General features: G+C 43.1%; 14 protein-coding genes across 14 annotated transcripts in view; 5 read left to right on the top strand and 9 right to left on the bottom strand.

The window, feature by feature from the left end:
• The window catches only part of SS1G_10254 (hypothetical protein), a gene marked incomplete at both ends in the record, with an annotated part of 1,352 nt that extends 346 nt beyond the window's left edge, over positions 1-1,006 (top strand). Inside the window, 2 exons of the mRNA XM_001588657.1 lie at positions 175-387; positions 437-1,006. Of these exons, the coding sequence (XP_001588707.1) occupies positions 175-387; positions 437-1,006 (783 nt within the window). The remainder of the gene's footprint in view (positions 1-174; positions 388-436) is intronic.
• Positions 1,007-2,719: 1,713 nt separating this feature from the next.
• On the bottom strand, positions 2,720-4,430 carry SS1G_10253 (hypothetical protein; the record flags this gene model as incomplete). Its single annotated transcript, XM_001588656.1, has 4 exons — positions 2,720-3,713; positions 4,014-4,138; positions 4,219-4,317; positions 4,419-4,430. 4 exons carry the CDS (start codon positions 4,428-4,430, stop codon positions 2,720-2,722), a joined length of 1,230 nt encoding a protein of 409 aa, XP_001588706.1.
• Positions 4,431-5,133: 703 nt separating this feature from the next.
• Positions 5,134-6,162, bottom strand: SS1G_10252 (hypothetical protein; the record flags this gene model as incomplete). The annotated part of the gene is made up of 5 exons (XM_001588655.1): positions 5,134-5,181; positions 5,492-5,623; positions 5,865-5,996; positions 6,058-6,091; positions 6,152-6,162. The coding sequence occupies 5 exons, from the start codon at positions 6,160-6,162 to the stop codon at positions 5,134-5,136; spliced, it is 357 nt and encodes a 118-aa protein (XP_001588705.1).
• Positions 6,163-6,629: 467 nt separating this feature from the next.
• Positions 6,630-7,635, top strand: SS1G_10251 (hypothetical protein; the record flags this gene model as incomplete). Its single annotated transcript, XM_001588654.1, has 2 exons — positions 6,630-6,655; positions 6,711-7,635. The coding sequence occupies 2 exons, from the start codon at positions 6,630-6,632 to the stop codon at positions 7,633-7,635; spliced, it is 951 nt and encodes a 316-aa protein (XP_001588704.1).
• Positions 7,636-8,258: 623 nt separating this feature from the next.
• On the bottom strand, positions 8,259-8,705 carry SS1G_10250 (hypothetical protein; the record flags this gene model as incomplete). The annotated part of the gene is made up of 1 exon (XM_001588653.1): positions 8,259-8,705. The coding sequence occupies one exon, from the start codon at positions 8,703-8,705 to the stop codon at positions 8,259-8,261; it is 447 nt and encodes a 148-aa protein (XP_001588703.1).
• Positions 8,706-9,730: 1,025 nt separating this feature from the next.
• Positions 9,731-10,501, top strand: SS1G_10249 (hypothetical protein; the record flags this gene model as incomplete). The annotated part of the gene is made up of 1 exon (XM_001588652.1): positions 9,731-10,501. The coding sequence occupies one exon, from the start codon at positions 9,731-9,733 to the stop codon at positions 10,499-10,501; it is 771 nt and encodes a 256-aa protein (XP_001588702.1).
• A 1,147-nt stretch (positions 10,502-11,648) lies between these two features.
• SS1G_10248 (hypothetical protein) lies at positions 11,649-13,635 on the bottom strand (the record flags this gene model as incomplete). The annotated part of the gene is made up of 3 exons (XM_001588651.1): positions 11,649-12,635; positions 12,869-13,474; positions 13,579-13,635. 3 exons carry the CDS (start codon positions 13,633-13,635, stop codon positions 11,649-11,651), a joined length of 1,650 nt encoding a protein of 549 aa, XP_001588701.1.
• Positions 13,636-14,264: 629 nt separating this feature from the next.
• SS1G_10247 (predicted protein) lies at positions 14,265-14,951 on the top strand (the record flags this gene model as incomplete). Its single annotated transcript, XM_001588650.1, has 1 exon — positions 14,265-14,951. One exon carries the CDS (start codon positions 14,265-14,267, stop codon positions 14,949-14,951), a length of 687 nt encoding a protein of 228 aa, XP_001588700.1.
• A 334-nt stretch (positions 14,952-15,285) lies between these two features.
• SS1G_10246 (hypothetical protein) lies at positions 15,286-17,908 on the bottom strand (the record flags this gene model as incomplete). The annotated part of the gene is made up of 6 exons (XM_001588649.1): positions 15,286-15,444; positions 15,504-17,162; positions 17,218-17,302; positions 17,539-17,634; positions 17,690-17,736; positions 17,855-17,908. 6 exons carry the CDS (start codon positions 17,906-17,908, stop codon positions 15,286-15,288), a joined length of 2,100 nt encoding a protein of 699 aa, XP_001588699.1.
• Positions 17,909-18,321: 413 nt separating this feature from the next.
• Positions 18,322-18,762, bottom strand: SS1G_10245 (predicted protein; the record flags this gene model as incomplete). Its single annotated transcript, XM_001588648.1, has 3 exons — positions 18,322-18,406; positions 18,591-18,678; positions 18,723-18,762. The coding sequence occupies 3 exons, from the start codon at positions 18,760-18,762 to the stop codon at positions 18,322-18,324; spliced, it is 213 nt and encodes a 70-aa protein (XP_001588698.1).
• A 1,040-nt stretch (positions 18,763-19,802) lies between these two features.
• Positions 19,803-20,326, bottom strand: SS1G_10244 (predicted protein; the record flags this gene model as incomplete). The annotated part of the gene is made up of 2 exons (XM_001588647.1): positions 19,803-20,162; positions 20,219-20,326. The coding sequence occupies 2 exons, from the start codon at positions 20,324-20,326 to the stop codon at positions 19,803-19,805; spliced, it is 468 nt and encodes a 155-aa protein (XP_001588697.1).
• Positions 20,327-20,984: 658 nt separating this feature from the next.
• On the bottom strand, positions 20,985-21,185 carry SS1G_10243 (predicted protein; the record flags this gene model as incomplete). Its single annotated transcript, XM_001588646.1, has 1 exon — positions 20,985-21,185. The coding sequence occupies one exon, from the start codon at positions 21,183-21,185 to the stop codon at positions 20,985-20,987; it is 201 nt and encodes a 66-aa protein (XP_001588696.1).
• A 5,162-nt stretch (positions 21,186-26,347) lies between these two features.
• SS1G_10242 (hypothetical protein) lies at positions 26,348-27,188 on the bottom strand (the record flags this gene model as incomplete). The annotated part of the gene is made up of 3 exons (XM_001588645.1): positions 26,348-26,394; positions 26,496-26,541; positions 26,682-27,188. 3 exons carry the CDS (start codon positions 27,186-27,188, stop codon positions 26,348-26,350), a joined length of 600 nt encoding a protein of 199 aa, XP_001588695.1.
• Positions 27,189-27,439: 251 nt separating this feature from the next.
• SS1G_10241 (predicted protein) lies at positions 27,440-27,694 on the top strand (the record flags this gene model as incomplete). The annotated part of the gene is made up of 2 exons (XM_001588644.1): positions 27,440-27,545; positions 27,630-27,694. The coding sequence occupies 2 exons, from the start codon at positions 27,440-27,442 to the stop codon at positions 27,692-27,694; spliced, it is 171 nt and encodes a 56-aa protein (XP_001588694.1).
• Positions 27,695-27,973: the final 279 nt, after the last annotated feature.

The following is a 27,973-nucleotide window of genomic DNA, read 5'->3' as shown; positions in this document are numbered from 1 at the left end:
GATGTTCTTGTTGTATGGACTTTGTGCTATTGTGCTTGGTATTGGACATGTAAGGGTGGTTACCAGATCGTCCTCTTCCTCCTGGAACCGTTACGAGTTCCTACAGGTCTTGCGAAATGGCTTCCTGCTACCCCGCCAGTTTTGACGGGTGAAGATGCTGAGATTCACTATCAGGATCTGAGAAGAGTCTATCATCCAAGATCATGGGATTGGAAAGATCTTGCTTATGTCTTGGTTGATTGGCGTCTTTGGCCTCTTACTTTGATGTATTTCGGTGTCGTTGGTGTTGGTATTGGTACACAACTCTACGCTACTGTCATTATATCAGGTATTGATTCCTCATTCTCGGGTATCACACTCAGCTTGCTCACCGCACCAATCTGGATTGTAAGTACCTTTAAGTAATCACATGGGATGCCAGACTAACATATCATAGATGGACCTTATCGCTATTCTCATGGTAACCCCAATATCCGACCGCTTCCATAAGTACCGAGCCTTTTTCTTCTCCGCCGCAGTACTCATCCAAATCGCCGGTCTTCTCACCACAACTTTTGCCCCCATCTCTCACCCTTGGGCACGCTACGGTGGTCTCCTAATGGTCGGATATGGACTTGGCCCAACCGTCCCCATCTGCATGACATGGACCAACGAAATATTCCAACACCGTCACGGAGAAGTCGGCGTAGCCGCCGCATCAGCCCTAGTATCCGGTCTTGGTAATCTAGGCAGTATCACAACCACCTACGCATTATATACCGGATGGCCCGAAGACGCCAAAGCAGGACCTCATCGCTACCGCAAGAGTAATCTCGTTATGATCGGTATTCTTTGTTTGAGTATTCTAAGCAGTGTGCTCATGACTGTTCTTCTCAAAATCTTTGGTAATCCACGCAGTACCAAGATTCAAAGTAGCGATAGCTCGGCTAGCGAGGAATTCCAGGATGGTGCTGCGAAGCGCGAGCAGCGACAACGTGGATTCGCTAAGATGTGGTGGAGAAAGTAGTTTTCGCTATGTTCTACTATATGGTGACGCTATTGTTGAATAGGTAGTTTAGGATGTTCAACAGCTCAGATCATCCTAGACTATTTTCCCTCGCGTCGGTAGCCCAATCTTCGATTCACACGCCACACACACATCACTTCGACGAACCTCACTTCACTCCCACACTCTCACCTCTCCATCACACCTCTCATCCTACTCCCTCTCCCACCGCCCAAGGGTCGGGTACCGGTACACTCATTCATCATCCCAACATCTCTCCACATTTCTATCTTCATCTTCATCTTCCCCTCCATTTCATTTCAACTTCCTTTTATTTTCACATCCTTTCAAATTTCAGCAAACGAAACGAAACAATAGATAGATACCCCATTTCAGCATCTCTTACGCATCATGCATCCATCACATCATATCACACAACACATCTTTTCACCCAAAAGAAAAAAAAACAAAAACAAACGAAACGAAACGAAACAATGGAAGTGCCGCTACGCCACCATTGGGATGCATAGGCGTATCAGGAGCTAAAAAAGAGAAATCACAAATACCACGAAAATGTTTTGCGCTATCGTGGATTGTGTTCTCCGGGGTTCTGGGGGGTCCGGGGGGTTTAAATATTTTTTGGTCTTTTTGGTTTTCTTCCTTTTTTTGAATGTTTGATGTTTTGAGTTTAGGTGGATGAGAAGTGGGAACTTGAAAGAGAGTATAATTAATAAATGATTACAGATATTCATAGATACTAAATAGATCTTGAATGTGTAGAAATACCTTGTGTATAGCTATAGAGAAATCTGGAGAAGGTATTTGTGGTATATGTATATGTATATGTATATGTATATGTATATGTATACATATCTATAATACCTCACCAATACCTCACTCAACATACTTCATCCCCACCAACTCATAATTCATTTAACAAGAATCACATCTCCCTCACAAAACAGATTAAAATAGTATTAATCATAACCAAATCCTCCTCGCTACTCTACGCTAGATTTGAGTTATTCCCCAGTCGAAGTCTATGATTAATTATCATGAGCCATTCAGGGGAAAAAATATGTATGATCAGACAGATATCGAGATACTATCATATTATGATTTATCTCTCTTACATATACAAAGCTAAGTTTCAATAAGATATGCATAGGTATCCAAAAGTACAACAAAGACCAGTTCGAAGTATCGTATTCTCGATCATTCAAAACAATCCTCACATCTCGAAATCCTCGAGGAAACTTTGATTCATATTACTCCATTATTAGAGTATTATAGTGTTGAAGAATTAATCATATCATACCATGCTTACGCAAAAGCATACGCACACATGCATAATCGATCACCCATCCAAAACATTATGCAAGCGCCCCTTCACTGATATCCATCCCATGAGCTACCTAGCAAAAAGAAAGAAAACTATAGGTATAACGCCAGCCAACCCAGTACGCTCTCACCGAACCGAACCGTAGCCAAACGCCATTCCAAATAGTTCATCACGTCATCCATCCCATAGTTCCTACAGGTCGCCCACCGAAAACCCAAAAGTACAAACAAGAAAGCAGAAGTAAGCAACATAAACAAGATGGTATTTTGTTCACGAAAGAAAAGAAAAAAATGGGGATAGAAAGAAGGGTAGCTGTGCCACCACTTCCACAATACGCCGGCCAGCTTGCTTGATAAAACAGAAAATGCAGAGAGGCTTAAAAAAAAAGTTGTTCAGCAATCAATATCCATCGACGCAGCAATATCTTCACTAACACCACGTATAGGTGCCTTGTAATTCTGTTCATCGAATTCATCGTCGACTTCATCATAGCCATCGTAATATTCTTCTTCAGGATCGACTTGGTCGTCCTCATCCCACATGTTAACATCGGTGTCATCATCTCCATCTTGATCAATCGCAAGATCAGCACGATCACCTAACCAGTATCTAGCACGTTTATTTGCGCCGGAATCATAATCACTGTAGTTGGCTTCTTGGTTCATCATACCCTGAGCTTGACTTGGACTATGGCTCATGACCGGGACAGCTCGAACGTACAGATACGCGACTCTTTTTCTTTCTTTGTTAAAGAAAAAGTAGTTGAGGCTCCAAATAGATCCCAATTCACCATCAAATGGTTCATCAGGAGGGGCCCAAGAGTAGACTGTACAGTCTTTGAGAGTCATCTCCGTATCAATCAAAGCCCACATCTGAGGACTCCAAGCCTGACTTGTAGCTCCAGCAGATGAAGTTGTCTTGTATGAAGTCTGCGATGGGACATGAAGTGTCATACCCGAACTTGGTCTGAGATTATAGAGGGTAGAATCGATGGTATTGATGACAGTCTTTAAGCTTCGTTCTTTATGGAAATCGGCAGGTCTAAGAGTATGGGAGAAATCGTAATCAGGATGACTTGCATTAAGTGTTGCAATAAGATACGCGAAAGTCCTGCGACTCGATACCTGACTCAAAGGTCCAAAAGGACTTGAACGAGAGAGGTTCACGCCGGCTTCGTTGGGATCAAGAGGAGGTGATACCGAAGCCGATAGTTTGAGAAGAGATTCATATTGAGATTCTAGTGAGTTCTCAATATTGCGATATAATTTCTTATCCGAGCCAGCAGCTTTGGTTGTATAAAGATCACAACCACCAATGACGTGGCAATCGGGTGTGTTGAAATTCAACGCACTGGTGATACTGTCGAAGTCGCGCAGAGGAAGGGAACTTCATTTTGGTAAATATTTGAATGAAATCGACTTAGATATGTTCTTATCGTGGATAACGATGCAAACTAATTGGAGAAAAGGGGTAATGACGTTGCGCACGTTTTGGAAGGAAGTGAGAAGTATGTGGCTACGGAGCCCGAGTATTCTGTGGAGATAGACAACCTTTCGGTGACTCTTCAGACTCGTTGAACTGAAAACCAGGTACTTAAGACCTCATGTATTTATGGAGAATATGTATTGTGTATGTTGGTGATGAGTGAATGATTATCGATCGTTACGTTGACGGTGAAGTATGTACCAAACGTGGCGCTCGCTATCTCTTTGTTCCGTTATCGGTGTGTTTGTAGAACCTGCGTGAACTGGGAAAGCAAGATTGATACTTCCCGCGCTGGATGCGGAGGTTATATCAAGAATGTTCTCAAGCTAGACTGAATGTCTAGCAGGTAAGTGGCATTTTAATCAACAAATGTGAATGTCGTTGAGTTGGGTGGTGTTGTTCTTACTAAAGAAGGGGAATGGAGGTGAGCGGATGATGAAGGGTGTGGAGACACCCGCTTGATCTTGATAACCTTGATTGCGACCGGAATGATTAATGTGCTAGTCTAGATGTGTATTAGTTTCTTGATAAACAATGTGGCACAAAGTGGATCGTCAGGTTTGAATCTAAGGGTTCTGGGGAGATCAACAGCTTCAAACTTCTTACCAACCAATACATGTTTCTCGTGTTTGAAGGATAGATTAATACTAGTTAATACTAGTTCCCTAAGGTTTGTTACAGATCCAAACCTTGAAGTGTTGAATTACCGTGAATCATGTTTGAAGTTATCATCAAATTATACTGTGTATCTCCTCAAATCCATGCTCAAGAATAGAGCACGTTTGCGGCTTGGATATCACGTAATCAATGATTTTCTTGGACACCAAGATATTAAGAGCATGTCATGTTTAGGGATGACAGGATATGCAGAAGGTAGATACATTACAACAAGGTCATTCTAGAAGACATGAATGGCTTCTCTCTCTCCTAATGTATCTATTTCGAGTAAACAATTATAAATATCATCGTAAACGTGGATCCTGATGTGGCTCAAGAGCCAGGTATGAAAAGTAAGTTAAAGGGGGAAAAGGGAATCATGTCAGCAAAATCCAGTCCAGTGACTTAGAAGTGGATATTCAGCATACTGCATTGCATACATGATGTCAAAGATTGAAATCATCCATCAATTAATCGCACCCATTTCATAACTCAATCTTATACAAACGCCTTTTTCATACCTCAAACTCGGATTTGATTTGTAAACCGTACCCAACCTTAAATTCCTTGTGGGTATCTTACCATCCATAAAAACACCCTGTGTGAGAACGCCAGTACCGCTCATCCGAATCTGCAAATTCATGTCGGCAGTTGTGAAAGAGTATCAAGCAAGACCAATCTCTCTAAGTCCACTAATGACCTCTTCTTGAGCCTAGAGAAAACGAACCAGCACCTAGTTAGCAAACAAACCCGTCACAAGAAATTCTGCACAGTGCTTGAAATTTGCTTGAAAGTGGTATGTGATATTCTCGCGCCAGACTCCATCCACCCATATATGTTTCTGTAATACATGTATAAAAGCACCGATTCACATAAGCTTGGTAATCTCTTCGTCGACCTGGAGTTGCGGAATTCCGATCAGCATGAAAGAAATTCGAGTTGAAATAATGTTCCCAAGAGATGAGAACATGGTACCATGCCTAGAATAACTACTATGACCCAAAGTAATGTTCACCACTCACCTCTGTATCCTCTATTGAGTCTTGTGCTGATATCACCCTGAGCACATTCTTCTTACTACTCTCTTGCATTTCCCCAGCTAGCAATAACTCATCCAATATGAAGTATGCCTTTTGAAAGTTGAAGATGATATCCTGAGGCCATGTTAGTATAAAATGACAGATTTCACCTTGCGGAATTCGAATTACCAGCTCGCAGACATTTCCATAGTATTTATCCATTTGCTCAACATAGCGGTGAACGATTTCCAAAGTAATAAGTTCATTATCCCTTGAAGCACATCCAGCGATGAAGAAGAGAGAGGCATATCGTCGATAAACTATTTTGGAATCTGCCATCAATGCAGTCAGCATGAAGCCCAAGATGTACTTTTACTGAAGTAATCTGACCTTTATACTCCAAGAAGTTGCACATCCTCGTTCTTCGTGCCAGCACAAGTTGAGAGACATCTTTAATAATCTTGGCCTTCTCTTTTGGTGATAATGTTGTGAACCACTTTGCGAGTCTCTTTATGGAGTCAGTGGATGTTCGAGCTGATTCTCATTGTTCATAAAGGAGAAGCACATACGACTTTACCCTGCCGCGACAGCAAGATGAGATAGCTGTAGAATGTTAGTCCAAATCAATTGTCTTTCATTAAACTCCCTTGAATATATACATACTGAATGGCCATGTTGGTTGTCTTAAGGAAAATGATTGATAGATATCTCAGCCTTGAGGGTGTCGTGTCTAGGCAAAAGAAGGAGCCTTGTGTCAGGTCAGGTTGCAGGGGTTGGAAATAAAGTTCTAGTGCTTTCAAATCTCCAACCATCAAAGTTCAAAGCTTACAAAGATATGGAGGGGCAGATAACACACATGCAGATTAGTGATCTATCTACCAGTAATTCCAAAGGCTTGTGACAGCATTGATAGAATAATATAATATAATTTTCCTTTTTATCCTTTATTTTCTTGTACATTTTTTCGGTCCTATTCACTTTCCTCCCTAGACCTTTTAGATTTCTTCTCTCTACACCTACCTATTGTATTCCGTATCATTAGATTTATATTTATACTTCACCTGTATCCATCCTAATTTTTACCATCGATTCCGCATCCCACTTTCCCATCAATCTCAATATCGAAAAAAGAAATAAAAAAATGACGAGACTAATACTTTCCACCTCGTACGATTACTTTCGATCTATCACTCAGGGAGCAATTGACTGACCGACTTCATAGAAATATTATGATCGGGGGTCCTTCCATCATCCGAAAACCCGGCGCAGATGGATCAAATCTCGAACTCACAAATTCCCTTCGAAGCAATTTCGTCGCTGCGCAACAAGATTATTCACCCACTTCCTCATATGCAAATGGAGTCAATGGACACGAGGAATCCGATGAAGAAAATGGCGCTTCAAGTCGACCTCCAGTTTCTATTTGGACAACAAGACAAGACAATGACTTTTACATTCCCACCATAGACTGGTCTTTATCTGGACTTGCAGAAGAGCCCGAAAATTACGAAATCACTGTTAAATTATTCTACTTGGCAAGCGCCAATGTAGAATCCAGATCAAAATACACAAAAGATGCTCTAAATTTGGTAATGAAAGAACTGGGTGTCAATTCAATTGATCTCCTAATTGTTTCATTTCCCGGAATGTCCTTCGACGGCGATTGTGAATGGGAAGCAGACAAAAAGAATTCGGAACAAGGCAATGAAGCCGATGAACTTGCGACCTGGCCTATATTGGAAGACTTATATGAGCAAGGAATTGTGAAGAAATTAGGTCTGGCGGAATTCGGCAGCGCAAAACTTGCTAAATTTTTGGCGAACGTCAGAGTACGACCGCAAGTCGATCAGATAAATGTTAAAAATTGTTGCAGAGTTCCACAGCCTTTGCTCAAGATCGCCAAACAAGAGAACATCGAACTTTTCACTCACAATGATTGCACCAATATATTACCTAGTGGAACTTTGCGAGAGCTATTGGGACAAGGAATAAATGGTGCTGGTGTGTTATCGGAATCTAAGAGGGGGATTGATGGTATGAAAGGTGATTTGAAACCGGAATGGGTGGTCAAATATACCGCTATTGTCCGGGATCGTGGCGTGATAGAAAATAAGGGATATTTCGCTTCAGCGGAATTGAGGGAATGAACATTAAAAGTACATTTGAATATTTGAGTTTTGGCGCAATGGCGCCTCGGAAGTGGTTTTTCAAAAGCGTGTTGAAAATTGCAAGTTGACTTTGAATAGCAAGACTACTTGGAACTGTAGTGCTTTGATAACCCTGGTGGATGTCGAAGAGAACCTTGAAAACAATTGGATATATAGAATTCTAATGCAACTAGTGGATATAGTATAGAATCAGAATTATTAGATTGTAGACCCTCAACCTAACATACTCCTTTTTCTTCCTCTCATCCTCACATCCTCTAATTTTTTCAAAACCACTTGTGCGCCTTTATAGCTTGTTCCATACGCATTCAAGACCTCCTTGAATAATCCCTCCGCCCTCGGATGTGTACTTCCAAAAGCCCTTTCCAACACATATAATCGACAGCTCGATCCTCATCCGCGTACTCTGACTCGGCCAACACAAAATCAATTATAACAATTTGCCCATCCAACTCCCTCCCCAATTTCCACTCCCTCCCCCTCTCCCACCCTCACCGGTCGCAACATCAAATTACTCGTCGTCAAATCCCCATGTACAACCCCAACCCCATGCATCCTCCCCACCGCATACCCAACCCCTCCTCATAAGATCCACCACCACCTCACTCCCCTCTTCCCCCAGCAGTGACCTCCCTCTTCCCATCCTTCTTCCCATCCTTCTTCCCATCCTTCTTCCCAATCCACTCATTCAACCTAATCCTCACCACCTCCCCCTCAATCCACTCCACCATCAAACATCCCTTCCCCTCATCGACAGCATAAACCGCAGGCACCACTACCCCTTCTCTTCGACACTTAACCAATACCCTTGCTTCAGCCAGTATCCGCGCTTTTGTTAGTCGCTGATCGAGAATTGGATGCCGGTAGGGTTTTGATGGGCGCCATTTTAGCGCGCAGCTGAGACTCGGTAGTAGGTATGTAGATTTGTAGAGGAGTGCTTCGGCGCCTTGGGTGATGAGGGTTGGGGGGTGGGAGGAGGGGTATGTGAAGAGCGGGGGCAGAGTAGGCGGGGAGGTTTCTGGTTGTGAGGGTGAGGGTGAGGATTCCATGGTTGGAGGTGAAGATGATTCGTTTGTGGGATATCTCAGGTAGGTAATTATTTGCTTCTAGACTCGTGCGTAGGAAATGCGAAAGAATTGTCGTGGCGGATTTGTAGATGGGATTTCAGATGTGGATTTTTTTGTACTGCAGGTCATGGTGCTGTACATCAATTTACTATATGTGCGTACCCCACGCACACATGTAATTATTAGTCCCATTGGCCAACAATGGTGTAGATACTACTCCGTAGGTGGTTAACAACTCCCCGCTCTTGATTGCGTCGCATTGCTTTTTCTTCCTTGCGGAAATCTTTAACCTTATCGCATATCAATCATATCATATATATCAATCTTACTAGGTATCTAGTACTTCATTGCGCCATTGCGATATTGTGAATAACTTGCAACATTTGATATATATATATTTTGAGTCGATTTACTCATCAATCAAATGAATCAATGGGAATACTAGCACAAGTATCACAAACACCTATCCTATTCAAATCATAAGATAAGCCCTAAATATCCCTAGTTTCTCCCAACGGAACTCACATAGACTCATACATCCAGGATCCTTACTCCGATAAATGGCAAAGGAAAAGGAAAAAGGGAAAAATTGATCATATGTGATGATTCTGCAAGTACAAGGATTCATTTTCCCACCGTCTATTATATTTTGATCTATGGCTTTCCATACATGTAAGAAGTGGGTAATAAGTAGTACTGGGAACATTACTATCTAGACACTGCATACATCTAGGTATTCCAAGGTTCATAGTATTTCTTTTCTTTTTGTATCTTGATCATCCATCAGGTTATGGAGGTTACTTCATCTTACATTTGATATCCATCTCCATCTCCATCTCCGTCACATCCTAATTCATCTTACCCCTCATATCCAAATCCCGACCAGAAGCAATACCTATTTCAAAACTGAATATGTGCACAACTCACTCTACCACCTCATCATCACCATCATCATCAAAGATCAAAGCAAAATGTCCCACAACCCACTAATCCCCTCCCTCCCACCAATGTCACCCCTCCAACCAAGCCTCCCAACCTCCCTCCTCTTAACCTGCGCCGCAACCGCCATCTCCCTCCCCATCCTAATCCAAACCCTCCTCACGCACCTCTCCGCCTACAACACTGCCCCCCAAGACCTAAACACCTACCTATCCGTCCTCGAATCCAGCATTTTAGAAAATGCCTCTTACGACCACGATATCAGTCGAATATCCAAATTAGAAGATAAGCTCCGCTTAGCAGGCATGGTACGAGAAATCCAAAAAAGCGGCGATGAGTTACGAGAGCTTTTGGATAAGATGGTGAGGACAGAAGATCACAAGAGGTTGAGATTCGGTTCGAGGGTATTATGGGGAACGAGGCGACGGGATTTGGAGGAACGAGTGCGCAAATTGGATTTGTTAAGGATGCGGTTTCTGGTTGTGTATCTTGGGATGGTGGCTGCGAAGACGGAGGTGGTACTTAAGGAGAAAGAAAGGGAAAAGGAAGATGCGGATAAAGTTTCTAGTATGGGGATTGGATCCCTCGGTTCTCCTATTCGGAGTAGAACACTTCCGAGTAATTTGAGTGAGAATATTAAACGTACGCCGCCGTTAAGAAGGATTACCAGTAATGCTATAGGACATAATGAGGGCACTGGAAGTCCACAGAGAAGTGGTTGGATGGGGGTTGTGAATGAATTGCAGAGCAGTCCTTTGATGCATAAGAGGAGAGCATCAGTGGAACAAAGTTCTTCAATTGGAAGTCCGAGAAATGAGAAGTTTGCTCATTTTCCTTAGGGAATTGACTCAATTATCTCAAAAGGAAATCACCGAATATTCAATTGGAATTAATTGAAAGAGAGGAATCCAGACGCTTTTGAGTATCGTTGCATAGGTACTTATACATCATACAGCACGAACATAAATCATTACACCATCCATCGCCTCTTCAATGAGCAACAACACGACTAGGGGCATATATTTGAGCAAAATCTTTACGAAATAAACGGTAGACAACACTCTTTACGACTACATGAACATGAAACGAAGGAAATGAAATTATGAACAGAAGCAATCAGAAATCAAGCATGAAATTGGAATCAGAAAACAGAAAATGGATTGGGAAATAGGAAATGGAATATCAACTTTATGAAACACAATAAGCACAACGGATGCATCATCCACGAACTCGACGCGCATCTTAACGAAAAAGAAATTTATGAATGGAAGAATAGGAGAAGAAGAGAAAGCTCGAGGAAAAGTAAAGGTGGTACCAGCGTTAGAGAGGGTAGAGACATGAGATGAGATGAGGTGGTGATGGAATGGATGGAATTATGGAATTTAGGGGGAGGGATTTTTGATTATATTGGGTATTGGCAATAGGTTGGATTGAATGGTTTGGGATGGACTGGGCTGGATTGAAATGGGATGGGATTGAACGATATAGGAGCAGAGATATACCCCCTTTTGGATGGACTGGCGTGCTTTTACCTCTACATTTTTGGAATTGGAATTGGAATTGGAATTGGATATGGATATGGACTTGCATATCACAGCATGATATAATTAAATATGATATGATTAGATACCTACCTATGAATCAACAACATAGAATACCTACCATACTATATCATATAGCTGTACACCGTAAATTAACTAGCCTGCCTGTATATCCACTTAAGTTTAAAGTATGTATTTATACTATTCATATAACTCTGTATTTACTAAGTTATAATTTTAAATTCCTAATTTTGTTCTTAATCTTACATTCACAAACGATCAATCCATCAATCCATCAATCGATCCATCCATCCATCATACACCCTCATATCTCTAACTCACAAATCTCAATTCCCAATCCACAATTCCCATTCATCACTTATCACCCATCACAATCACAATCAGCCAAATCCCATCCCCCATCTCCCCACACCCCACAACCCTTCTAAATCTCAAAAATCTCCCCCACCCCCTCACCACCCGCACTCCTATTCTCGACCAAATCCAACCTCCAACCCTCCCAATTCTTCAACGCCCGCTTAACCTCCTTAACCCTCTCGATCCTCTTCATCGCCTCCTCCTGCTGTGCCTTCCTAAAAGCTTCCTCATCAAATTCGAGTAAATCATCATCATCCAATAAATCATCATCATCTTCCCCTCCTCCATGTGCATGACCCAAACCTAGAGGTGCCGTACCGCCAGTAATAGCATTAAAGCCACTTGTTAGATAATCTCCGATGCCCTTTCCTTGGTGCACAACTCCACTCTTTCTCCTATGAGGACTTCCACTTCCACCTAAATCTACATCTGTGAATCTTGCTCCTGGACTCGTATCATCTCCTTCACCTTCCATTTCTCTTCTTCGATCTCTCCATACTCCTCTTCTTAAATCATGGACTTCGGCTTCCAAATCTCTGACTTTCCTTTCCAAGCGTTGTCTCTCCTCATTCTCTAGTTCATCAACCCCATCATCATCAATTCCTTGTGCATCTCGTTTCTTCAACCTATCCCTTTCTTCCTTCAGACGAGAATTTTCATTCTCGACACTGGCAAATCGAATTCGGAGATCTGATGCTTCCTTCTCCACTTTTTCACGTTCTTTCTTCTGAGCTTGCGATCGAGCATCGTGCTCTTTATGAAGCGTCGTAAGTGTAGATACTTTCTTTTCAAGCGCCTCCACTTTCTTCTGAAGTTCATCGCTATGTGCTTTAGCTTCCTCTGCTTCTCTTTCTAGTGTTCGTAATTTTGTTTCTGCGGATATGCGTTCACTACCTTCTTTAACAGCTTTCTCAGTCGTTCTTTCGAGGTTCTTTTTCAAATCTCCCAATTCGCGTTGCGCATTTGCAGCCAACTTTTCACTTCTTGCTAACTTATCCTCAAGAGCGGTAATTTGTTCCTTTTCCACAGATGATCCTGATGCGACACGCTCAAGCTGTGCCCGAAGATTAGAAATTTCAATTTCCATAGACTCAATTGTTGAAGACTTAGATCTTAGCTCGGCTTCCAAATCTGATGGTACCGGAACCGACATCGAAGGCGAAGATACATGTTTTCGCGAGGATGAAACCTGAAGTTGTGTATTCTGTCGTTGGAGAGCCGCGATTTCCGATTTCTGCAAGACTCAATTAGCTCTATAAACAACTCACAATATCCTCCAGCACTTACCAACTTCTCCACCTCCTCAGAAGACCCACTACCAGTACTTTTCTCGCCTTTAGAAGACTCCCCTTCTGCCTCCCTCAAATCCTCTAATTCTTCTTCGGCCTTTTTCCACCTCTTCTCTGCATCTACCGCTTCTTTACTCAACTTCTTATTCTCCTTCTCCAATTCCTCAATCTTCAAAGCTTGTTTCCTATAAATATCCGGCGCCGTATCACCACTAGGACTGAAAGCAATTTCCGGCGAAAGAGCTCCTGAAGCCTGTCTAAAAGAAGATGACCTCATCTTAGATTGCACCGACAACGAGGGCGACCTTCCATGTCTCGAAGCAGAACTGAGTTCCGATACCTTCTCATCTTCATCCTTATCCTTGTTTTCTAGAACTTCTGGGGGGGTTTCCTCTTTCTTTTCTTCCTCGATATTTGTCTCCTCGGGAGCGATTGGTATTTCGGTAGAAGTATCGACTGGCGCTTCAATTGGAGCTTCAGATGGTACTGCAGCAGTCGTCTCAGTCGTCTCAATCGTCTCTTCACTCTTCGGACCTGCAGTTTCGGTTTTCTCTTCCTTTTTAACGCCCGCCTTCTTCGCTTTCTTCTTTTTCATTTCCTCCACCTATATATCACTAATCAGTAACTCCCCTCAATAAATCTCCCTAACCCCCCTCCAAGCCCCGCACTTCAAACATTCATCCCTCATAACAAACAGGGACAACCTACACGTTTCTTAGCCGCAGCCAACTTTTCCGCCTTTGCCTTTTCCTCCGCATCCGCCATATTCAAATATAATCAGTAAATTCAATCAATATACTCAATTCTCAATCCCGAAACCCTTCTTCTTCCTTAACAAAAAATATCGTCTTTAAAAAATCCTCTATTCCTCAAATGTCGCGCGCAGAGTCATCAAATTCATTAAAGATCATTCAGACCAGCTTGTCCCTCCGTAAACCCTTCACAAGCCATAACCACGCTAATTATTAGCTCCCGCTTTACCGACAAGGGTACCTAAAGTTAACACACTCGAACCTTTGCCGATAAGCATACCATACTAGGTAGGTCACCTATGGTTTTAGGCTCTTTCACTCCAAATCCAATCCAATCCTATCCATCGGTATACCCACCTTAGCTGTTGTTTCCTTTATCAGTTGATCTCCAATTTCCTATCTATTCTAGCCATCTTGATTTCATTTGATTTCATCTGACGTCTTTTCTGGTAATTAATTACAATTTATTTGCAGATTGGGATTCTTTTTCTCCTATTTCTATGAGGGTCTGGGATTTTTTACAAATTAAATCAATCAATCAATCAAATTACTTTATCAATTGTATTGTTACACTTACACACACATATCACTATCTATCGTTTGCATTTATCCCCGGTCCAACCAACCTTTCCACAACCAACAATGACGTCTTCCTCCTCCTCTTCCAACCTACATCCCAACTCGAACCCCAATATCGCCCTCCATTTAACAGATTCATCACTTACCCCGCTGCTCTCAACTTCCTCATCGTCCACTTCCTCCACCTCCCGAGCTAATCCCGCCCAAATTCAATCTCTCACTGCCCTAACATCCACCGCCCTCTCTGCCTACAATTCTTCTGTGCATTTAAAGCTCGGGACCCCGCAACGCATAATCGTCGAGACCGCCCCCTCGGGTCCCATTCTTCTCCATTCCTTTATTGCCCCTACATCATCGGCCGCTCAGTCAACTTCCGGTCGACATCGTAGCCGACCTATACATAACCACGCATATGGCGCTCGAATGAATGGGTTAGAAAACATTAATGGAGGATCGAGCATACGAGGTTTAGAAATCATATCTGCGGCCCGAGAAGATATGCGACCGTTGAGTGGTACAACTGAGGGGAGCCATTCCGAACAAGAACATCATGATGTGAAGGATGAGGGAGTTCAGGCTCCTTTATTGGTGGGAACGGTTGTGGCTAGATCGGCAGAGCAAATAGGGGAGGCAAGGAGGGCGGCACACAGGATTGAGATTGTTGCGCACGGGTTTCAAAATGAGTTGATGAAAGATACGGCAGAAGTAAAGAAGGAAGAAGAGGACGAGGATACAGCTGGGGATGGTTGAACCATTTGAACACTTGGGATCGAGTTTCCGGATGGATGTGAAGAATAAATTGAACATACACTAGCGAGATGAAGCTGCTTACTTATCGCACATAAACAAAAGCTTTTGGGCGGAGGTCAATTGGTATTTTCAAAAACGAAATGGGGAAATTAGATATCATGTAGATGCGAAAAGAGGGGTATTCTGGGAGACCGAGGCTGAAGAGCTTGGGCCACAAATATCTTTCAAAAAAGCCCAAATGCAACACAGATGCACATATAATTAATGGTTCGTCGTAAATCATTTGCTTATTTTCATAGTCTATTTGGCGGACTACACCTATGACCTGCATTATTCATATATGCCCCATAACCCAAACGCAAAATCTTGTCAAAATATCTAGATAAGTTGCTTGAAAGCTCTGTTGAGGAGAGCGGATGTTGGGGACGTCCTTCCAGAAATCAACAGTGGCGACAGCGCGCTTGGAGATACCTTCTGGTGTAAATTCGAACTTCTAAAATGGGAATTAGCACTGTTCGTAAAATCTAAATCTATTTGAATGTGAGAACGTACCTTGTAAACATCCTTGTAAGCACCGGAGGCACCAAATCTGTTGAGACCGAATTGCTCGTGGGTATAACGTTCCCAGCCCATGGTTGACATAACTTCAACGGACAACGATGGGATACCATCTGGCAAAACGCTGAGTCTGTACTCGTTGGATTGAGCATCGAAGACCTCGAAACAAGGAATAGAGACAACACGTGCTGTGAGGTTGTGCTTCTCCTTGAGGTACTTGACAGCATCAACACAGATACCGACCTCGGAACCAGTGGAAACAAGGGTAATATCTGCCTTCTCAGCGTCGTGCACAACGTAACCACCCTTGATGGCGTTACCAATGGTGGAGTTCTCGAGTTGAGGAAGGTTTTGGCGGGAGAGGGCGATAATGGAAGGAGTGTGCTTGGAGGTCAATGCAACGTAGTAAGCTGCGCTAGTCTCGTTTCCATCAGCTGGGCGCCAGACCATGCAGTTAGGGAGAGCACGGAAATGAGCCAAAGTCTCAATAGGTTGATGAGTTGGTCCATCCTCACCAAGACCAATTGAGTCGTGAGTGGCAACCCAGATAACACGCTCTTGAGACAAAGCAGAGAGACGGATTGCACCAGCGGCGTATGAAACAAAGTTAAGGAAAGTTCCACCGTATGGAATAACGGTTCCGTATGCAGCCAAACCGTTCATGACAGCACCCATGGCGTGCTCACGTACACCATATCTGATGTATCGTCCGGACCAATCACCAAGACCGGTAGCGGGAGGTTGGAAATCGACGGCCTCCTTCCATCTGGTCAAGTTGGAGCCAGTCAAATCTGCTGAACCACCAACAAGTTCTGGAATAGCCTCGTGAATCTTTTGGAGAACGATCTCGGACAATTTTCTTGAAGCGACTGCGTCATCGGATGGGGAGTAAGTTGGAAGGTTCTTCTCCCATCCTTCTGGAAGCTCTCCCTTCAAGCGGCGCTTGAGATCAGTAGCCTCAGAAGAGTACTTTTGGCCGTACTTCTCGAACAATTCGTTCCACTTTTGCTCCAAAGCGGCACCATGGTCAGCGCGCTGGTGGCAAATATCGTAAACTTCTTGTGGGACAACGAAAGATTGCTCGGGATCGAAACCGAATTTCTCCTTGAGTTGCTTAATGTCATCAGCCTTAAGAGGGGATCCGTGGACACCGTGGGTGCCTTGTTGCTTAGATCCGTAACCGATGATAGTTCTGAGCTTGATCATGGAAGGCTTGTCCTTAACGGCTTGGCACTTCTTGATAGCAGCCTCCATTGCTTCCAAATCGTTGTCACCATCGGTGACAGTCTCGACGTGCCATCCATATGATTCAAAACGCTTTACGACATCTTCAGTGAAAGCAACGTTGGTGTCACCATCAATGGAAATGTGATTATCATCGTAGATAGCAATAAAGTTCCCCAATTGCAAGTGACCGGCCATTGAACAGGCTTCACTGGCAACACCCTCCATCAGACATCCATCACCGAGGAAACAGTATGTGTAGTTGTTGATGAGCTCGAATTCGGGCTTGTTGAACTCCCCAGCTGCGTGTTGTTGTGCGATGGCGAGACCAACAGCGTTGGCAATGCCTTGACCTAGAGGACCAGTGGTGACCTCAACACCATCGGTATCAGCAGCTTCTGGGTGACCAGGAGTATGACTATCTATCGACTGGTAGGTAACGGATTAGCTGAATGTCGGTATTTCATATAATGAGGCTACTAACTCTGAAAGCTTTAATATCATCCATGGACAACTTGTAACCGTAAAGGTGGAGAAGGGCATATTGGAGCATGCATGCATGTCCGTTACTGTGATTTGCGGACAATTAGCCTCTAAATCTCGAATACTCTTCCAAGACTGCTTTGGCAGCAACACAAAATTAAGAATCAAGTCATGCCAGATCTAAATTTTCCATATATTATGATGACTGTAGCCCTCCGAATGAACCTTGCTTCTTCAAATGCGTAGGCAGTGAGTGCATCAGGTATCAAAGGACATCGATGCGTAAGGAACTCAATTGAGTTAAAAAATGGCTATGACTTACGAAAGAACAAATCTATCACGGTTAACCCAGCTTGAGTTTTTTGGGTTAAAGTTCATGATCTTGTTGAAAAGAACGTGGGCAACTGGTGCCATTCCCCTAAAACCTTCATCAGCAAACCGATATTAAAATGTACCAACTCTGCAGAACTGACATAGGAGCACCGGGGTGACCTGAGTTCGATCTAGCTGTAGCATCGGCCTTGAAATCAAGATGTTAGTACTTGTTTTGAAGATGTTGATGCTGAGTTGTGGTTTGGAGGGAAGCTTCCAGTATCCGATCGCGGGGCAAATTCCAATGGAAACAGGGAAAAACTTACAGCGAGAACACGGATGGTGTTGATAGCAAGTCTGTCAACGTCTGTGAAACCCATGATTGCGATTGTATTATATGAAATCTCTTCTGGGTATATTGGGTATAATGGAGATTGAAATTCTTTAAAGAAAGGTGTTGGGAAAGGAAGAGATGAGTGAGTTGGAAAAGAAGATGTTTAAAGTAAAAAGGAGGGGCGGACCCAAACGTTGTTGAGCGTATTGGCTGTTTCGGTATGGTGGGGTGAATTTGCGTCACAGAATATAGAAGCTCGGTGAATGAATCCACTTTATTGTGGTTTTTGCCATCTAAAATTGGTCTTTACTCAGCAGAAAGAATTTCCCGGTGAAGGAGTAGAAAGGGAATATCTGCGGAGGGACTAGCATTTAAATATTGTATGATTATGTGTGTGTTACTTACTACCAAGTGAGATATCATATACTACTTATAAGTCATACCAGGAAGGGTACATATTCATCCAGCTATGGAGAATGGCCCTCCAGTTCTCGCCCTCGCTCTTAATCGGCTCCGAATAGCCTGCAGCTCTGTCATCAACAGACTCTAAAAGTATAATTTCGCGTTTTCCAACTAGATGAGCTCCAGGCGCTTAGTCTAGAACTCATTCTTCCATGACTAATTACACATCATCCCACAACCCATCTCCTTAGGAAATCATGCAAAGAAAAACAGCGAGCAATCTTTTCAAATTTGCAATGAAAATAATATCGTGATTTTTAACCTACCTCACTTTCATCGGTTTTAAGAAAAGCATTCTTCGGAGAGCCAAGACATCATCCAAGCATTTATTCGACTCGTCCCTGAAACCCTTTCCTAAAGGTAAGGCAGATAAAGAAACCAAAAAAGTAAGATCTTACCAAACACCACAGCCAACTGGTTATTTCTACTCAGTACCATCACTCGGGATAGATAACTATACCAACATTTTAAAGTCTTGTGTTTGCTACCCCGAGTTGCAGACGGTCCAACGTTGGTGTTGGAAATACATTCTGACCAATGCCATCGATCCATCCCTGGCATTGGTTAATAGTTTATTCAAGTATTGAGTCTTGCCTTCTCTTTTCTTCTCTTCTCTTCAAGACAAAAACATTTCTTCCCAAGGGATCAAGGATGAATATTCAATGCGAGTCTACCTTTATGATTATTCGTTAGTAAGTTAATGGTTGGGACCCTGAAGCTTAAGAACATATCTTTTCCAATCATATCAACGATTAATTCTAGGACTTTGATTGATCACCTGGTATTATGTTGGCATTGCAGAGATATGTGTACCCAGCATATGTTGTGACATCTTCATGGCATACGATCCAGGATATCCGAGTCTTGAGAGCGAAAAGGACGAATCACGACACAGTAAGTAACTCATAACTATTCCTTCTCCTCGCAGAAGTATCTGTTCATGTATGGAGTAAATGGAGATGATGATAGCACAACATCGTCATTAGAATTTATTCTCTAGAAAGATAATCATGTTCAATGCATTGAAATGCTACGGTATCTGATTCTGATTGATCTCTCCAAATTTGTGGCTTGCGTACTTCTTCCACTCGTATGATAAAAGCTATCGACGGCGTTGCGTCTAGAGTCCCTTGTACTACCACACAAATGCATACTCTCTACCCGCACCTCCATCACCGCATGCTGTGTCCTGTCCACCATATCATGGGAGACTCGGATGTTCTCAACCGAAGAACTTCACCAGGATCAAGGCTTATCGTTCAGAAACTCAGGTATCATAAAAACGCCAGAGACTATTATCATTGGGTATATATCGTACATACAAAGTGAAGCATATGATAAATGCGGATACTAACAGAAACTCCTAACGGCAGAAAGAGTGTGCCTCCACTCCAGGTCCACCAAGAGCCCAGTCTTATCCGTCTTTTACAATCCAACCCCCATGCTCCTTGCCACCAACGCCGGAAACCACACCCGAATCAAACAACCTGCTCTTTGTGCTGCGGTCCAGTCTCATCCTGATCAAAGCAGAACGCAGAAACGTCGAATAGCAAGGGATCCATAATTTCCACCTTTGATTCATCCCAAGCTTTAAGATTGGATTGCGCATATTCTCTCGGTGACGGCGACGCCGAACGTTCGGGATTGGTCTTCACTTTACGCAATCGATCCAGCTCCTGTTTGACGCCCGAATACTCCACTTGTAGAGACTCATATGATCTCGATAGAGCACTGTGACGACCCTCCAGCTCTTCCAATCGTTGCTCAAGCTCCCGCATATGTTTCTCTTTCCTATCCCTGAAAGCTCGTTGAGAAGCTCGATTTTGGGCTCGGCGACGCTATGTGGAATTAGCATCGCATTCCGTTCGCTCGGCAGAAGAGCGAGTTCACTTACCGAATGCACGTGTGGAGAAACTACTTTCTCATTTCCATTCTTTCTCCTTCGTCGATCATGATCTTCGTAAATGCCTTCGATATCTAGCTCCACCGGTATCAAACCCATCGGTACGCCGTTTGGTTGGTATTGTATGGGAAAGGATGGATATGTCATAAATGTGTGTGCTCCGTATACGTGATCGTGGCCTCCATATACGTGATCGAAAGTCTAAAGAAATCATGAGATTTTGAAAAGAAACGCTTGGTAGAGTGTGAACGTACATGGCTGTTGAGTGGTGAGCTTGCTGAAGACTCGCTCGAGGTATCGTATAGATTCATGTCTCCATGCATCAAATATGAATCGGTAGAACCGTCGTGATGGACAAAATGACCTCTCTCCATATCGAAATGTGAATATGTATTGTTATTGAAAAGTAGAGTAATGTTATTGAGCGAAAGCAGCGAGTGTTTATGAGATCAAAAGGAGGTTCAAGTCTGACGTGAGTCTTGCGAGGGTATGATGATCAAATGATATTTGGGCAAGTATAATCGAAGGGGGTTTCAGTAACTTTAAATCCTCCATCCTCATTGTGGTTCGGGCAAAGATAATCCCACTGGCCACTGGACGGGTGCATCCCAGGTGGATACCACCAAATTCCAAAACGAATAAGCCCTATCGCTGTCGCGGAATCACAAAAACAAACACTCCAGACTCGCATACCGCTGTTCATCACAGACAATACCGCCCGAGGCAACCCTTCATCCAATCATCGATGGCCAAAAGCTCAAAGGAAGCGGTAACCACTTTTTCGTAGGACATGGAATGGCATGGCTACCATACTCGCTGCATGGGAATAACGAGGCATACGGAGGTACATGACCTCCTCTGCAATAAAATAGTATCCACGATCCTGACCCTCCGCAAGCTGCTTCCACCAGTCAAGATCTTCAATTTCTAATTTTCTTCTGATCTGGCTATTTTTCATGTGGTAGGTAGGGGTTCACTACGAGGTTGCACTGCGTGGGCTCGGGGTACGGAAGAAGCATGGCTTTGTGGGGGTCTCTTCATCCATTCACAATGCTTCCTGAGTCTTCCTCTTCACCCATTCCTCATTACCTAAGTCTCCTCACCAAAAATTTGCGCTGCTTACGATATGAGATGTCAGTGGGATCCCTGGTCGTCGTCTTGCTGACATTACAATTTCATCGTCGGTAAAGATCTCTAGTGTGCTCTAGCTCGTCCTTAGTGCGCTCCATCCTGGAGTTTTACAACTTTCTCTTCTTGCTGTTTTCATCCTCGTGTCCCTCGTACTTTTCTCATGCGGGCTGACGCCAAGATTCGTTCCTCGGTTTTTTGCGCTGGCGTGTACATGATTGTTTTGTTTCTTTTTTTGATTCGGGATGGAGGCAAGATGAGTCTTTGCCCGGTGGTTTGGAGGCTGGATGGCATGGGATACAGAAGCGAGTTGAAGATATGTACATGTTTGACTGTTATTTCCAATGTAGATGCATACCTAGGAATCTTTGACCTCGAAATCTAGTCCATTCTATTCTATTGATCAATATTCACTCATATAATTCTCTATTCGTAATTTACCCAACACCTAGACCACAATATTTTAAGCTTCATCAATCCTAGCACAAGACGTCGATCCACCCCCAAAACACCCGTACTCAATGAACCTTACACGGTTACACAGCGCGGATGATCTCATCTAGCCTCGTCCTACCCATCCTCTTTCGCCGCTTACATTTAGAGTATTTTAACGCAGCTCGCGCTGAGGTCCTCAGTGAAGCTTAGCCCAAACATTAAAATAACGTCTGTAGGATTCGTAGCAGATCACCTACCGCCAGCCAGCCCAAAACCCAACACCCAAAACCCCAACGCCAAAAAACCCACCTGGAGCAGATCTCATCCTCACATCCCTTGCCATCTCATCTCAACCCATGAGAAACCCAACTCCCATAATAGGTACCGTAGGATTCCCTTCAGCAGCACGTCGTCAGCATCTAAATCATCCTAAAGATTCCCAATTCTCCCCCATCTTGTTAACATGTAACCTGCATGGCCCCTGATTCTTCGAAATCTTTCCTTTTCGGAATTAGTCCGCTGTCCATGTGGAACCCTGATTCCTCGCTCGTGATTCGAGGAATTCCTTCGGGTGTCATAGATAATATCATTATCACATCACCTCATATCATCTCACTCCTCACTCAAACAAAAGATACCGGGAATATTCACCATGGACGAATCAGTGGGGAGTGTGTCATACGAAATAAGGTTATTTTTTTTCTCATTTTTATGTTTCTTCTCTCGGGATACACGATATGACATGAGGTGAGATGGCAAATTCTCGCTTTTCGCTGTTTCGCAGAAATTTCGCCATGTGTAGTGCAGAACGGATGAGAGGCTGAGATAAGGTTAATATGATGTTGCAACGTTCAAATGCATGATCTATTATCTGGGTCAGAAGGAATTATTCGGCCTCGATTTTTCACACCATTTTGTCTTGCCGATTATATACATATATTCAATGCCGAAGGGAGCAAAACGTCCTCAAACTATCGGGAAACTACCAGATGAGGTTTGGTTTCTGTTGTAGTATATCTAGTAACTAATCAATGGCATCGAAGTGATTCTCATTCTACCATCGCCCTCATATCTCCAAACACACATGTAACTATCACAATCCATTCCACCAGACCTTCCGAATACCGAATTCCCATTCGGCGGACTATCCATGGAGAATCCGCAAATAGGTATCATCTCACCTCACATGATATGACCAGTAGGTACTTGCCATGCCATTCCCAACCCACCCCATCCCATCATCCATCAACCAAATCCCCACCCAAAGGAAAACGTGGAAATTCAACATGGTACATTCTCTTTTGCGCCGGTGGGTAACTACTGGTGGGCTCGCAGCCCATTACAAGGGGTGTTCAAGAACTCGTCCATCATCTCATCTCATCTAATTCCCGGCGCCTTTCCTAATCTAGTATCCTCGTATAATTTAACAATACCTACAATACGCTCGGATATATGCAACCGTATTTACATAACGCTAACACCGGTACATACCGTACATATCATACATGCTAGCTGGTAGGTACTAGTCTCTAGGTACTCTCCGTACAGACTACGGTGGTACCTACCAAGTGGAATTTACCTTTAGGGGTCCAGTTCTAGGTAGCCTATGCATCCGCGTGTACGGAGTACAAAGTACGAGCCGAATATGGTAGGGCTTGTTATTGGGTAGGTTAGCTAGGTAGGTATTTTGGGAAGGTTGACGCGATGTTGATGGTACTTATGCATGTATGTACCTATAGCTAGTTCGAAGATGGTATGTATCATGTATGAGGGAAAAAGCTTTTTCCTTTCCTTTCCCATTCAAATTCAATGGTATGGTTTGATTTACGGAGTCAATATCACCCCGTCCCGTCGAATATATCCACTCTTGAACGGGAAAAAATCGAGATGGAGATGGAGGGGTTCGATAATACTGCCCGTTATTCTATAGAGTATAGCTAATGCCCCCATTACATTCAATACCTAGTACCATATCATGCACCAACCATAGAATCGGGAAAAGAGAAGCCAAGAAATGTATTTTTAACCAGAGCTAATCCTAGTTATACTTTATACGTACTCCGTACTTCTAGTTCTACCTCATACATATCCATATCAGTAAAATACGGAGTACATACAACAGTCGAATGCTTTGTTAGCTCCCTGATCAATTTTTTTCGTATCACTCACTACATAGTACATCCTCCTCATAATATATTTCCTCTTGGCACCATCCACCATCGACATCGAACAATACGTAGTGTAGAATACTCAATCCCTCAAAAATAAAAACCCGAGAAACTTCTATATACATACTAGTTCCCCTCCCCTCCGTAACGGAGGCTCCGTCCCCTCCTGCAGATGCAAATGCAGATGCACATCGATAACGACTTTCTTATCAGTTTGTCACATCAAAATTTGTCATGGCTATATTGCTTACATACAAGATCTTTACTCTGTACATGTACAAGTAGAAATTTAAGAAAAAAGTGTCACAGTAATCTAGCAATAATATACGGCCTCCCCAAAGGAGCAAGTCCGCTCAGCCCCGCTCGTAAAGATGGATTTTCTGTTTGTGGAGGCGGAGGGATTGTATGCTCAGATGACGTTTTACATAAGCTTTACTCATGCTCATGGGTTATATTAGATGTGTGATATATGATATGAGATTATAATGTGGAAATGCATACTTAGTATCTAGTACCAAGGAAATCTTAGGGAATATAATATGACGAATGTGCAGGTATTTTACTTGTCATAAGCATGGTGAAGAATGAATGTTCTACTCGTTGGGAATTTCTATACGATGCAACCTAAGATTATCTTAGTACTATATTAGCATGAAGGATTTTCTTCTGCTTGTACATATGTCCTGTAGAAAGCGCTTGGGATATGTACGCATACCTACATTGAAGTACCGCAATAAAGTGGCTTGAAAACTTCATATGTAGGAGAGCGTCTAGATGCACGGAGAGGAAATGGGAAGATGAGTATAAGAGGTAGCGACCGATATGTCGTTCTACATATGTAAATGGTACTACTTGCTTAAAAACACAATTTCCCCAGACCATCATATGCATCCTCGAAGGGGGGGTAAAGATCTTGCATATAGGGAGAGGTATCTCGCCCAATGACAATGACGATGGCGATATTGAAGTTTCTGACAACGTCAGGTAATGTAGATGAGCTCGGCGATATAGGGTTATGTGAAATGGATATATATTGACACCTATTCAACGAGGACTTTTTTCGCAAACCCATTCTCAAAGGTCAATAGGTCACTGGGAAGAACAAAAGGTCACGAGTACAAATGATAGGGAACCTTAGGTACCTACCTATGGACGATCTCGAAATCTTCAACTACCTACTGTAACTCCAAAACATTTACCAACCTCAAATACAACCTAAAAACTAAACATACCCAAACCATCAACAGTAGAAGTCAAGGACAAAGGCAAAGACAAGCGGAACATAACACAACTCCCATAACCCATCGTCTACAGGAACAGGATCACCAGACAACTAGATATAAACACAAGCTAGAAAAGCAACCACGAAAGTCCCCAAAAAGCTTCCTAGTGTCTATTTCCATTCTCCAAAACCATTCAACAAATCTGGGGGAATTCCCACACTGCGCACCTCAAATATTCCTAATCTACTAGGTAGTATAGTGCAAGTAACACCGCATATCAAAGTTCCTCCTTATGTTACATCGCATCGTATGGCATAGCATGGTATGGTATGATATAAGTTCAGCCTACCACAAATCTAATGGTCTACAGAGTGAGTATAAAGATGCAGGAAGGTGTATTGGAAGAACCCCTTCTTTTGTTCCCGAGGTCTTTTTGCGCTTTGTCATAGCCAAAATTGTTGTTGTGCAATGAGTTTTAGAGAGTTGTGTGGGTGTGAATGGTTTTTAAAGAGTTGAGTGGCCATGAGGAGGGGTTAAGGAGAGAAATGCTTGAACACAACACAGGATAGAATTCGACTCGAAGAGGAGTTAACTATCTACTGGATACTGAATGAATGAGGGGTAGAGTGGGAAAATGTGTAGATATCATATCATTCAAATGAGGAGCATTTGGTGTAATGGTGATTGCCAAAATGATGAGATATTATTGGAGCGGGAATATATCTTCGGATCCGAATGGATCACCAATGGAGTTGAGTTTCAATAGAGGTTAAGAACGCCCTGAAAAGACGGGAAGAAAAACAAGTGCATTTTTGTACAACTCTGGGGCTGGAGAGTGATTTGGAATTTCGAGGTTGATCTTGAGCTGTTATAAAATTGCTGATATAACGGGCTCCATGCAGTGCGTCGTCTCATATGCTGTAGCTACTGTTATGTTATGCATCTAACAACTTTTGCTACATGTTCGTACATTTTCTATTTTCCATATAATGTGGAGAGTTTTAGGCTGAGATACTGATGAGGAGATTGGATACCGTACATGGAATTCGATGTCTACCCTTGTATAGAGGGTATATTATTACTAGATACATGTATGTACCTCGGGATTTGAGGGTACATTCCGCATTTTTATGTCGGTATTGCGATGCTCCAAGTAAGAAGCAAGGTTAATGAGCCACATCATCGGGACCAGTAAGTTTGTTCCTTTCGCCAACTATCAGGTAGGTGTTAGAGAGGAGTACAAAAATTGATTGATGAGGGGTCAATCAAGAGGAGCATGATATGATGCAATGGAACACGCATGGAAAGACTTACCATCTAAAGCCACCAGGAATCTGCTCACACAGTTGTATGCTGCAATCTGTGTTTCATGATCAGCCTTTACTGTCACCGTCAAGACGCATATGACAATTTTCGGTCCCTATCATATCACTCTGTTTCGAGTCCACACATCTCCGACCATCCCTAACCTCAAATCTCTTTGACAGAAAGCTGACTTACCGTAGCCGTCAACTCAACAATTTCCTTCTCATCAAACCACCTTTTCAACTCCTCAAAAACCTCTTCCGGCACCCTAACATTCCTTGTCATCTCATCCGTATACTTAACCACTGCCCACTGCTTCCCACTCAATCCCTCCGCATCCCCATTCTCATCACCCTTTCCCTCCCTATCACACTTCTCCCTCTTAAGCACCTTCATCCCCTCATCACTAACCCCTCCCTTCTGCGCCAACGGCGCATGATGTCCCCATTCATACCAAGCCCTATTACAAATAGCGACTCTACAAATCGCTATCTCTCTAATATCATCCGCCAACCCCGTTTGCGTTCTCACTGCTCCGAGAAAAGAGTTCCAGCCATCTGCAACCGGGGGACTATGTAATAATGTTAAGTCCAAGGGTTGGAGAGGACGTGGTGCACGGCGTGCTTCAACACGTTCAATTATTGCGCGGTCGGCAGGAGAAGAGAATGTTGTGGAAGAGGGATCGGCGTAGGGAAGACGCATTTTGGTGTGTGTGGTTTGGTGGATGAGGTGAGTTTGTGTTTTTCTGAAAATCCGAAGGTATCGAGGAAGGTTGTGCTTGGTAGTTTGAGACAATGAGAGTATGGAGATAGAATTGACGTTATGATACTTCATACCACTGATCAAATTTGCAGATACTTCAATGGAACTTACAGACGGTTCCAAACTTATATAGAGAAGTATACATCATACTACGGGTGCCCCTCATAGATGTGGGGTTGCAGCCGGCCGACATGGGAGAATACTTTCCCGGGAATTGGGAAAGGCAAATGCTGTATGCCGATACCGATACCTTCACGTCAAAAATGGTACATTCTCGCGTCAACACGGTTGCCATATGTATGTATTCGTTTCATTGGGATGACTGTACTAAGATCATGACATTGGTAGGTATCTTGCAATGCTGTAGATCCTCCTGAGTAGATGTAAAAAGTACCGAGGATTCAGTCACCAAACGAAAACGGACAGCACATGCTGCAATAGGATGAACCAACGCGTGCCGTATTTCATTGTGATCTTACCGTGATCGAAGTTACTCAAAGACCTGGGATTTGTGTAGTGCAGTATTTTTAGGGAATTTGATACTTGTAACACGTGCATGAGTGATTACAAGCTACCAATCAGGTTAGCTTTTTCGTAAGCGCCTTGATCGTTGGAACTCGTCCTGGAAATTCGGGCTTCATTTCAAAATTCATCATTTTTCGAGATGTCTCAACTTGCAAAGATTCAACAGGATGCGGATGCATGTGTCAGATCCTTCGTTTCGA

The sequence above is a fragment of the Sclerotinia sclerotiorum genome, genomic scaffold (assembly GCF_000146945.2).
Source record: "Sclerotinia sclerotiorum 1980 UF-70 scaffold_15 genomic scaffold, whole genome shotgun sequence".
NCBI lineage: Eukaryota > Fungi > Ascomycota > Leotiomycetes > Helotiales > Sclerotiniaceae > Sclerotinia > Sclerotinia sclerotiorum.
The sequence above is the reverse complement of the archived record's forward strand: the minus strand, read 5'-3'. Positions and strand labels throughout refer to the sequence as shown.